The sequence below is a fragment of the Rattus norvegicus genome, chromosome 4 (genome assembly GCF_036323735.1).
Source record: "Rattus norvegicus strain BN/NHsdMcwi chromosome 4, GRCr8, whole genome shotgun sequence".
Taxonomy (NCBI): Eukaryota; Metazoa; Chordata; class Mammalia; order Rodentia; family Muridae; genus Rattus; species Rattus norvegicus.
In genome coordinates, this window is record NC_086022.1 from 64,705,702 (window position 1) to 64,718,570 (window position 12,869).

The 12,869-nt window shown below is 35.8% G+C and overlaps 1 protein-coding gene across 12 annotated transcripts in view; it reads right to left on the reverse strand.

Moving 5' to 3' along the window:
- Nucleotides 1–12,869, reverse strand: part of Cnot4 (CCR4-NOT transcription complex, subunit 4) — a 101,530-nt gene that overhangs the window by 25,799 nt on the left and 62,862 nt on the right. For 9 of the 12 annotated variants that reach the window (NM_001037782.1, XM_006236271.5, XM_006236272.5 and 6 more), the window contains exons 8-10: nucleotides 9,159–9,216; nucleotides 5,763–6,012; nucleotides 3,876–4,373 (exon numbers count right to left, since the gene is read on the reverse strand). In NM_001037782.1, the coding sequence (NP_001032871.1) occupies nucleotides 3,876–4,373; nucleotides 5,763–6,012; nucleotides 9,159–9,216 (806 nt within the window). The remainder of the gene's footprint in view (nucleotides 1–3,875; nucleotides 4,374–5,762; nucleotides 6,013–9,158; nucleotides 9,217–12,869) is intronic. The other 3 variants (XM_063285993.1, XM_063285992.1, XM_063285996.1) reach the window with 1 other exon arrangement.

The window sequence follows — 12,869 nt, forward strand, 5'->3', positions numbered from 1 at the left end:
CTTACACTTATTACTGTTTGTTTTCCAAATAATTTTCAGCGTTATGTAATAAAAACATTTTAGCAAAGAATTCTTTGAAAAATAAATCTACAAAATTGCATTTGGAAAGACAGCATAACTGACAAACTGCAGTCTTTCAATCCATAGAACAGGTTATTTTAATTAACAATCTCTCTTAAACCCTCAAAGTACATAGCAAGGAGACTGTGCCAAAGCAAATTTAAACTCCATTACTTGGTGAGAACGTTGATACTAATAAGGTCCTAAGCAAGAGACTGATTTTTAGTTAATAAGTATCATTCTATTTCCTTTGTATTTGTTTATTATAGTTCATATGCGTAAGCTAGGCCAATTTCTCTCATGAAGAAATACAACTGTTTTTAAAAAAAAAAAAAAGATTTGCAAGTAGGTGAGAGCAAAAGTGAGTTACTACTGGGAGAAAGCCAAGTTGAAGCACATTCCAGTGGTCTTCAATTGTGAAGGAGAGCATCAGTGCAGCAGAGCAAAAATATTTCCATTACTGATTTTGAGATCTGGGCTGTGACCCTACCTTACTAACTGAACATGCACCTTAAATCATTTACGTTTGCTTTGACATTCCTAAAATGAAGGAACTTGACAAAGCAAGTCATTTTTTTTTTAGAACAAAGGCACATGGTTTCAATAATAAAACATCTAAATACCTACTTTCTAATCAAAATTCCTGACCAGAAATATTGCAAAAATCTTATGAACTTAGCAAACCAGATACACAAGCACAGAGAATACTGCTAAAAATACTTAAATGCCAAGTAAACCCAAAACTATTTTCAGTGAGACAAAGGAATAAAAGCTGGCTTTCTGTCACACCTCTGGCAACTGTTCTGCCATGACAGGTTTCAGTATGTCAGTGCTTTCATAACTAACAGAAACAAACCAAAATAAAAACTCAAATACAAATATAGAGAAAACAGATGTGGCATCTGCATGACATACTGGCTGCACCTCTGATTTGCTGCTACAGGTCAGAATCCTATTTTGCTCTCTACAACTGAGGAGCAAGTCTGTAGACCTTTCTTTCCTAGGATAGGTTAGTGTGGAGTAAGTACACTGTAGGACTCTCCACTGATGAAGCATTAATAAACAGCTCTGCTAAGAGGCACCATGATAAAGACTGGAGGGTGCATAGTTGAGTTCCTCCCAGTCAGCCAATTCAAATACATCTGAGCTTGAGAGAGGCAGATACTTCCTAGGTAAATTGCTTCAAGTTAGATGCATTACAAATATATACAGTTTTTAAGATTTTTTCTTTTGTTATTGCTATTCAGTTTAGTTGCTGAAAATCCTAAATCATCTAGTTATAATTATGCAACTATTCTAAGGCAATTCACTTTCTGAAATATCTATCAAATAAATATTAACTAGCTCTAATAGGATTCTAGTGTGACTCTTAACAATTTTAAAAATTTTCTCTAGTCTTCAGTACTTTAAAAGTGATCTATTAACAAGCTTAGTTATAAGTCACCATTTAAATACCAAGTGAGAATCACAGCCCAAAATCAAAAATCTGGAATAATTTTTCCCACCCCATACCGAATATAATAATGGCTCAGAATTAAAGTTGGTGACTTCATTTTTAGCATCTCTGAAAAATAGTTTTCAATGCTCTGTGGTTGAGTATAGTCAAAGGGAGGAAAAAAAACAAAGGATAGAATTATAACTTAATGCTGCATTTAAAAATAAAATGTCTATTTTAGTTGAAGACTCCAAAAGAACTATCACAAAAAGGCCTACATTTAACAAATCAGACATATCTCATTACTAATATTCAAAAATATCTACTATGTAAAACATCTGGAAACATTCTTAGGTGCTAAGGAACAATAATGACTCAGAAACTGGAAGGACAGACAGTCTAATAAAGACAGACACGTGGTAAGTCAAACAAGAATACCAAGTAAGTATGGCTCAAACAAAAGTCCAACATCAAGTATCCAGTGTCTTCTCTATCAGAGCTCCTTAGCCTCTCAATCTCACCCTACAGTTTAAACAGCACCTCCTGTCACAGAAGACACTCTGCTTACTGTGAGGCACACAGCATCTATCCATCTCTATCCTTTACTCAGGAAGTTTCCAGCAACATAAAAGACCTCTTTCTCTTTTGCTGCTTACCCAAATTCAACATGCCATATTACAGAACAATTCCTACTTCTTCAGAAACTTCTCCCCAACAACGATTAGCTACACTGTTTCTCCGATTTCAGAACCACACATAAAGTTAGCCACTTTCACATAAGACTTTGATTTTATCTCTTCAAGGACACTAACAACTACCTGAAATGGCATCCGTATTTCATATTTTTGTATTCCTCATATGACCTAGATCACTGTTGGGGCAAAAAGGAACTGAAATGTTAACCATAACTGGCTCATTATTTTCTAATGTTTGGCATATTTAAGGGGAAACTTTAAGCTTTTAATATTAAGACCAGCTAAAAAGCACATTACTAAAAAATTGAAATGTCTTCTTTCTAAATTATTAAAACAAAGAAAATGCAAACAAAATTATATTCTAGTATGCTATGTTGAATGGCAGAAAAGGAAACGGCACGGAGAAATTGAAAACTTAGTGGCTATCAAAAGGAACAAACTGGAAAGTGCTACCCTGTATTCCCTAAGACCTAATGATCCTCTAAGACCTCATAATTCAATGAGCAAGTATCATGAACCCAACAAATGAGCACAGTACTACAGCAGGTGATCGCCAGTGTATTTTAACTGCTAAAACTCACTGTACCCATAACAACAAACTAAGATCTATCTGCTTGTCTAAAACATGAAATGCTGCTGGTCCTAAGGGAATAGAGCCAATGATTACCGATGGTTCTAAGTCTACTTATCAAACTTGCTGAAAACAAGAGCGTGAACACCTTGCTGTTAAAGTATATTACTGTACTAACACTATGCCATGACACGTTAAAGGCCACGACAGGGGAAAAAAACCAAATTATTGTATAAGTACACAACCAGCTGAGAACTATTCTGTTCTACTTGAAGAGAATCAGGAGGGAACAAGCTTTACGACATCATCTCTAAAGCCCAAATTAAATGAAAACAGTTAACCAGAATGACTCTGTTCCAAAACTTCATTTAAAAAAAAAAAGTTATATAAAACCTAAAAACCCTAAAACTCTGAAACCTTCAAGATAGCAGCACACCACCAGTAGTGATCTGGCATTAAATTTTATTACCTTATTTATCCTGATTATTGTTCCCAGAAATAAAAGCATAGCCAATGAACAGGGTAAAATCTCTCCTAAACAATTTTCCATAGAAACTATGTTTGTAACATAAAATAGGCTTATGAAACATTGATAACTGAACTTCTCAAATATTAAGCTATATACACATATGGCAAGTTTTGATGTGTGCATGTATGTATCAGTCAAAATAAATAATTGCTATAGCAGTTAGAGTGGCTTTATCCCTCGTGCTCTCATTAATTTTAACTAAAAAAATTTTAACCATTTTATTTTTAGAATATAACACAAGCTACTTTTATTATGGTGTTGGCCTTTATAATACCATAATTTCCGAGCCCATTTTTTCTTTTCCTTTTTTTGTGGTTACTTATCATCTGAAGGTTTGGTAACCATCCTATTAAATAAAATGCTTCCAAACAATAAGTAGGTATAATACTCCACCATCCTTATAAAGCTCCATATTACAAGGCATTCATTCTATCAAAAAAAAAATTTAGGTTAAAGATGTAAGGTTTTCCACAGAAATTTCTAAGACTATAATGTAGTCTTGTTACCCAGTAGCTCTTCCCTAACCACCCAACAACCTGAAGACAAGAATGATATACAATTCTCAGAGGCTTTAAATGAACCTACCTGCTATGGGGATCCCTCCCAGACCTGTGTTGTGCTGTGGCGGGAGATTCAAGTCCAAGAAATTACTATTTGAGGTGGGGTTTGCTGTGTGGTTCAAGTGCATGATGCTATTGCGTGGAAAGGCCATCCAAGGATAGCGGGCTGCCTGGCCTGGAAAACCGAACGAATTATAAACTGCTCGGTGCTGCTGAAACTGAGGGAACCTCTGTGGCAAGACTGAAAAGGTACTATTAAGAGAGTTGGCATTGGCAGGTGCAGCAGGGTGCAGGAATCCAGAGCCTGGACCTTTGGCGCTTGTAGTGTGTGAGGAGGAGTTCTGAAGAGACGTGGAAGAAAGGGAAGGTTGATCTTGGACGGATAGTTCCTTCTCAATCAGGTCTGCTAAGGCTTTTCGAGTAACATCGAAGGGATCAAACCCCAAGTCATCCTCTGGCTGTTTAGAAGAACCAAAGCCAAATGCTGCTTGCCAGTCTGTAGATGATGATACTGGGATTGTTTCTGTTGGGAAGAAAAATAGTGATAAACACAAAGTAAATAATCTATCTACACAATGTATGTCAGACATGCTACTGTACAACAGAAAAGCAAATGTGCAAAAATTATACAAGACCACTAGTTCAGAGGACCTCATAAATTTCTAGTGGTGTTTCACTGGTAAATTAAGTTCAAACATGAATGATAGAGATTAATTGTCCTGATGAGAAGGAAATCCCCTAAGCCCCCTCCCCCTACCCAGATTACATCCAACCATTCCTAGTCAAAACCAGCATGTCATTTAAATAAAGTAATATAGTCTAAAGCTAGTAAGGTTAATTCTTACATTATATACTAAAACAAATTAACCAAAAATCTGATTATATGTTTTTAATTGTCTATGTCACAGGTGCTAGTGCAGATATTAATTTATGCCATCTTTCAGACTGGTAAGAAAATGTAAATGAATAAAAAGAGAAGTGGTGTGCTCTCTGCTTTCTAATCCCAAATGCTCTGCTTGGCCATTCACTGCACACTAAGACTGGCTGACACCTCTGAAACCAGCAAGAGAAAGATGGGACGTAGCGCCTCTTCAAGGAAGAAAGTGTAACCATTCTCAAATCTTTCCTCAGTCTAGTTTCATCTGAATGGGATACAGTAAAAAGACAACAAATTCCTGACTGTGGCTGACACTGTGCTTTGGATATTAGTTAAAATATAATTCCAAAAGGTAAGAGCATAACCTTCATGCATATATACACCATGGCAAAAATTTTAAAATAAAATAGGTAGAACGGAGTAAAATTTAGTTTTTACTACTAAAGAAACTACTTATTTGTCAACTAGGGAACAGATCTTAAATTTGATTACATAAACATAAATCTGACTTTAAAAGTTAAGTCCTCAGTTTCTCTCAGGTCAATAATCTTTTTGTTTTTTTTCCTTTTGGATTCATTCATTCTCATTCATATTCATTCATATTCATATTCATATTCATTCTCTCTCTCTCTCTCTCTCTCTCTCTCTCTCTCTCTCTCTCTCTTGAGATAAGGTTTCTCTGTGGACTCCTAGCTGTTCTGGCACTCCGTCTGCAGATGAAGCTAAATCTGCCTGCCTCTCCTGAGATTACAGGCATACGCCACCAAGTCAAGCCAGAGCAGTGAGATTTTATTTAAGAAATGATGACAAATGATTTCTAGAGAAATCTGTTCTCTAACACAGTAATTTCTAGGCAACACAACAGCTAGCATACTATCCAATTCCATGTAGTTTAAATAATTTCAGATTTTGTTTTTGTTTTTTTTAAAGAGAGCTGAGAGAAAAGAAAATAGAAGTATATCAACTAAAATGTACCCCACTAGTCTGTCAATCTCTAAGAGTCTGATTACTAACTTAGGCAGTGTTGCTGCATACCTGATGTGAAGAGGCTCTGTGGTTCTGGAGCGGTAGGCCAATCACTGGGTGTCTGTGGAGAGCTGGGAAAAGGAGGAAGCCCACTTGGTATAGGGTTGGGGTGGCGGAAATTGTCTGAGAATAATGACTGTGACTCTGTTACTGCCCCTTCAAAAGGAGACCTTGCACTGTGATTGGATGAACTGATGGGGATGACAGGATTGGATTTTGATAAACCAGGTGGTGGTGAAGGCGTATCACTGTTAGATATCTAAATTTAAAAAAAAAAAAGGAAGAATTTGATGTAAGTTTATATCTTAATAAACCACAATTTAAAACATTTGCAAACAAATGGTTTCAAATAGTGGTCTTTGAACAAAAACAACTGACTTCTTAATCAAAGTATAGAATTTTAGAAAAGCAAACAGTTCATTAACTTATACATGTACTTAAAAAATTTGTGTCTGAAAAGACTAAGCTGGTCTCATATTCCTCTACAATTTTATTTCTAGTAATTTCCAACTCCCCAACCCTGCCTCCAAATCCTTGCTGTTTAGGATTTCATTATACAGCAAGTGCTCAAAAGTGAAACCTTTAGGGAGAAAGACAGGTGACCAGGAATGTTCACACTGATAATAAAAGAGTGGCTGACTCCAGTGAGTATCATTGTTTGCAAATTAGATGACTCAAAGTATTTTAGTTTTAACCAAAATAAAGGAAGTTCTAATCAAGGTTTTCTCAAACAATCATTAAAAAAATAATTCTGAAGGCTGGGAATACAGCCATGGGTAACACCCGTGTTCAATCCCCAGCATCAAAAACAAAAAGCAGGGTTGGGGATTTAGCTCAGTGGTAGAGCGCTTGCCTAGCAATCACAAGGCCCTGGGTTCGGTCCCCAGCTCGGAAAAAAAGAAAAAAAAAAAAAAAAGAAAGAAAGAAAGAAAAAAACAAAAAGCAACAACCAATTAACCAAACTAACAAAAAGCAAAAAAGAAAATCTCGTGCTTATAATTAGGACAAATTGTTATGTGATTCTGAGGTACTTAATTCCACGGTCTAAGGGAGAGTAATATACCTTTCCTCCTCTATCTGTGCACTATTTATATAAAATGTCTTGGAAGAACAAACAGCATGACTAAGACTATTGCAAATTTATTTAATGTCACCAAAGTTCACAGGGGAATACATGAAAACTGATTTTAGGTTGACTCCAATATATTGTCTTGATCAACCTCAATATTACTAATAGAAAGTCAAGAGGAAAAAAAGGTATTTAAATCCTTGTCATTGTGTTGAGAATAAATTGCACACTTGCCTAATATACATAAGGCACTTAGGCTCAATTTCCAGCACCTAACCAAAATACAAACAAACAAACAGACCAAACCAACAGCAACAGCAACAACAACAACTCTGCCACAGCAAAAACACTTCAGTCCAAAATTTATAAGCTTCTCTGTGTTTTGTTTTGTTTTCTGCTGTGTTTGTGCGTGCTTATATGAGTAAGTGTGCATGTGTATAAGTTCATACAAAGGCCAGAAATGTGTCCTGGGTACCTTTCTACACATGCTCACTTTAGTTTTTAGACTGGAGACCTCTAGGCAGCTTTGCTGAGTCCTCCTGTCCCTACCCGACTAATGGTTGGTCTACAGACACGTGCTGCTGTGCTCAGCTTTCATGTGAGTTGGGGCCTGAGGAACCTTATGAGAAGTATAACGCAGTAAGAAACAACTTGGTGATGGCAACAGAAGTAGGCACATTTCAAAAAGAAAAGTGACATTTCTAACTGCTGAAGAGCTTAAGTATTTTCTAAAATAGAATTTTCTAAATTTGTTAACCAAACATGATGTGACCAAACTATGATGGTGGATACCAAATATTATGTGTTATTAGATATATCTGAAAATACAGTAGTCTGGCTGAAAAAAAGTGTTTGGCATGGTTATACATGTATGTAAGCCTAGGCCCCTGGAGGTGGAGACAAGAGACTCAGGAGCTCAAGGCCAGAGTCAATACATAGCAAATAAAAAGCCAGCTTGTAAATAAGACCATCTAAAAATAAAAAAGAGAGAAAAAAATTACAAACACTGATTTTTTTTTTTTTTGTTCTTTTTTTCGGAGCTGGGGACCGAACCCAGGGCTTTGCGCTTCCTAGGTAAGCGCTCTACCACTGAGCTAAATCCCCAGCCCCACAAACACTGATTTTTAAGTTACTTTATAGAATTTGTGAGTAAAATGTTTAGAAAAATGTATTGTAGTTCAATCTGTTTCACTTACATTGTAGGAAATTGGCCATTCTTTATATAAGAGATTAGAAATATATATTTTTTTTACCAATATAAAAAGATGGGGGGGCTGGGGATTTAGCTCAGTGGTAGAGCGCTTACCTAGGAAGCGCAAGGCCCTGGGTTCGGTCCCCAGCTCCGAAAAAAAAGAACCAAAAAAAAAAAAAGATGGGTGGAGGCCCATGGAGATGACTCAGTAGATTAAGTGCATAGTGTACAAACATGAGAACCTGAATCTTCAGTGCTTAAATAAACACTGAAGTGTGGGGGCATATATCCTTAGCCCAGCACTGGGGTGGACAAGACATGCTGAACCCCTAGGGCTTAGCTGACTGCCTAGCTAGGCTAGCCATGGTGAGCTCCAGGTTCAGTCACCCACGACAGAAAATAAACTAAAAAATGAAGGTGGATGGGGCCAGAAAGATGCTTAAGCAGGTACAAATATTTGCCTTCCCTCCTGCGTTTGATTCCCAAGGCTCAGGTGGGAGGAGATATCTGAATCCCATAAGTTGTCACCTGGACTCCACTTGAGAGTTGTTGGTTGTGAATATATCCTACAAAATAACTTCAAAGCAAGCACTTAGAAGGCAAGCTAGCTGGAACCATTTTTATGGAACCAAAACAACCAGGAACTGTAGCAGACTTGACAGTCACTGGTACAATATGATACTGTGCAACACTAGGTGGTTATCAATGGAATTCTGACTTAGTAAGAAAGGACTAACTTGGAGGCTGGAGAGATGGCTCAGTGGTTAAGAGCACTGACTGCTCTTCCAGAGGTCATGAGTTCAGTTCCCAGCAACCACATGGTGGCTCACAACCATCTGTAATGAGATCTGATGCCCTCTTCTGGTGTGTCTGAAGACAGCTACAGTGTAATCAAGTACATAAAGTAAGTAATTCTTAAAAAAAAAAAAAAAAAGAAAGAAAGAAAGAAAGAAAAAAAGGACTAACTTATACACTACACATTGTATACAGAAAAGAAGCTAATTTTAATACATTTAACAAAGCACTCCATCAAGGTGTTTTTTAAACTGTATCAGTATTTTTCGATTTGGAAAATTTGTTTGCATAGAGCACTTTTCTTTTAGGGTACAGCAGATAATGAAAAGGCATTTTATCAAAATCTTACCTGTTGGGAATTATCACCATTCCCTATACTGAGAGAATCTGAAGGTTTGTCAATGGGGCTGCAAAAGAAAACAAACTAAGTAAAAGGAAGAGTAAATCATTCTAGAATAATTTAAAAACAAAAATCTCCCCAAACTATGGCTGAAATAAATGACTCTTGGGGAGGGGAAAGAATAAGAGGAGCTGTTTTAAACTGTTCTGATGGTAGGCTGGGCATGTAGGACAGCACTTGCCTAGTATGTGAAAAGGCCTGGGTCCAATCCCCAGTCCTGCAAAGACTACACCAGACACTACTCCAATTAGTAGCACATCTTCATCTATCATTTAGTTTTGTGCATGCAATAAAAACATCCATTGTAGTTTTTGAAACAGTAATTGACTTATTTTTCTTTGTTTGACAGAGGACAAAAAGTATGGAAATGCTGTTATAGGCTTTTAGAATCCATACATTTCTTTTAATATTTCTGTGTATACTAATCCTGTTTCTAGAACAGAATCCAAGAATGCATATTACACATACGCAAGCAAGACAATATATATTTTAATAAAAACATTTTTCTGACAAAATATTAACATTTACTTCATATAAAGAAACTATAGAACAATGGTTAAGACAGAAATTTTAAATTAAAGTCCATTTTAATGTGTCTCATTCAAAGACAAAATAAAAATTCGTACTATAACATTAACTTAATGACTTAACTTCTATAAGTAATCCCACTAAGTTCAAAACATAAACAAAGTTATTACTATCCAGATGTGTCCAAAGAAATAGGGAAGCAAATTAAGATTGAAGATTTCTTTATTCCCTGCATAGTCACTTTACAAATAGGTACCACCATTAACTGCTCTAAGCAAATGTAAGGGGTGGGGGGGAGAGGCGAGTATTCAACCCTAACCCCAAGTGTATCTTCTTCGGAGATGCTGCTAGATACACCAGACTCTGACACAGACTGTTTAAACATGTATACAGTAAGAGGAGAAATGGAAGAAGGGTATTAAAGGAAGGAATAACATAGGTCAAATGACTTCATATAATAGGGAATGAATTAGTTCAAACAAAAAAAAATATGGTTTGAAATAATAAAGAACAAAAAAGGAGACAGAAGCCAGAAGGAAGACACCTTCTGGATATAAGCAATATTTAACATTTTTTTTTTTCTGGAGCTGGGGACTATTTAACATTTTTTAACATTTACTTTGTGCGTGTGTGTGTGTGTGTGTGTGTGCACACGCGCGTGTGTGCACGCACACATGCGCACAAGCACATGGATAACAAATGACAATTTGTTGGGAGTTAGTTCTCTCTTTCTAACATATGTATTCATATGCAAACACATACAAATAAATATAATTACCATAAAAAGTATGTATAAACCCTTATAGATAAAATTTATAAACACATTTTCATAAAAAGGTTTTGCTAACATTTCTACTACAAGAATAAATATCTTTAAATTAATCTGAAGTTCATTTGAGATTTAAGTTGAAATCAATGCTGGGGAACTCTTCAAAAGCTAAATATATAAGCATGTGTCTATTCTATTTATTCAGAGCATAAAGCATACCCCATCATTATCTATAGAGATTCTGGCCCTATTAGCATAAATTCAAAACACTAGCTGGCATGCTAGTCAGCTTTCTGTCAATTTGACACTGCTAGGGTCATCTGAGAAGAGAGACCTCAGCTGAGAAAATGGCTTTATCAGTCTGGCTTTATCAGTCATTGCTTTTGATTAATGATAAGGAAGGGCCCAGCCCACTGTAGATGGTAACACCTCTGGGCAGATGGTCTCAGGTCATATAAAATAGCGAGCTAAATAGTTATGGACAGCATTTCTCTGTGATCACGGTGGGCTGGAAGTCAAAAGCTGAAGTAAACCCTTTCCTCAAGTTGCAGACATCTGCTCATGGTGTTGATTCCAGCCTCAGAGGGCAAACTAGGATGTGTGGTTACTGATGATCCAACAACACAGGGAATAAAAGGAAGGAACAGAGTGATGAGGGATCACTAAGTCTCTCAGGTTACTAGATTGTACAACTATAAGGAGTCAAAGTCAAAGCTCAGTATTTTATTTTAAAAAATATAGAACCCAAAACTCAAAACTATCTGTAGACAAGCAATGTAAGTCCCATAAAAGGCCTCTGCTACAATCTTACAATAGACAATTTTTTTTTCTCTCCTAACTTGTCCCAAAAGTCAATGCTTAGATTATCACATCCTTTTCTTCCTTAGTGACAATGTCAACCAACCAAAAAATAGTTTCATGAAGGCTTGAAAAAAATTTTTTAACATAAGACAATTATACAGTAGAAGAACCAAAGGAAAATTCACATAGGGGACTAGAAATGGGACAGAAAAAAAAGTTGAGGCTCTAGTTCCCTTGTTTATTAAATTCAAAAAGTCACAGTTTATTTTAGTTACATTCTGAACATATATCTATTTAAATAAAAATGCCAACATAAAGAACAATTCCAAATTTCAATGGCATGTTGCTGTATATACAAATGTACATATACTGTTACTAAATGAATATATTTTCTTTTTTAAATAAAATTTAAATAAATTTAGTTAAATGAATTCATTTAAATTTTTTTTATGTTTACCACAGTCTTTAAAAAAAAAAACCTTGGGAGATAAATGTTTGATACCACAAATGAACTATTTAAATTAATGACATGCAAAACTTGCATTATAGAATACATTTTAACTTTGTATAGGCTTTAAATGCACATCAACATTTAACCTACTACTATGCTATTAAAACATGGCCAACTTTTAAGTAGCACAATTAGCTCTTTACATGCAAGAAAATAAATGCTTCAGCAAACCTGGAGTGTTTATAACTGGGCAAATGCTTTAATTGGTTTTCTTATAATCTCTAGAGCTATTTTATTTAACATAAAATGAAAATAAATGTCTTAATATCAACAGGCAGGCACAAATAATTTTTCTTTTCTTTTCCTTTTTGGCTTCTTTCAAACAGGATCTCTCTCTTACATAGTCTTGGCTTTCCAAGCTGGCCTTGAACTTACAAAGACCACCAGTATGCCTCCCAAGTGCTGGGACTACAGGTGTATACACCTTGCTTGGCTAAGAATTATTCTTAATATTGAAGTTAAAAGACATTGAAAGATGTGACAAGTTTCCCTATACAGCAGGGAAACCTTTATTTATTCTTTTTGATCTTGTATCTCTGTAATGAATTTTAACTTTCAAAAAGATATATTTAAGTTGACTTATACACAATTGGTTTTTTGATGTACTTTCTCTTCTAGAAAATAAGGACATGAAGAACCCTATCTTTTTAAAAAGTTTTTATTTCTGTATTTATGTGTGGTGCATACACCTCGTGCGTGCTCCCATGTGCACACACGGAGGCCAAAGAAGGAACTCAGATGGCCACTTAATGAATGAGAAGCTAGGCTGGGGTGGAGAAAGTATTTTATAGATCTCCAGACATTCTTCTTCTATTGTGGACAAGTGATTTACAATCTCCATTTTTATTTTTGCATGAAATTTAGAGCTGTTTACTAGTAATTAAGTATCTCTTCCCCAACCACCAGCACTAAGGTTATAGATGTGCTTGAGATTTGAACTCTGGTCTTTATTCTTGTGTAAAAAGTATCTGCTGAGCCATTTCTCCAGTCCCTCAGTGCCCTATCTTCAACCATTCCTCTTTAAACTCTGAAGTAGAACCTCTAGTTTGTT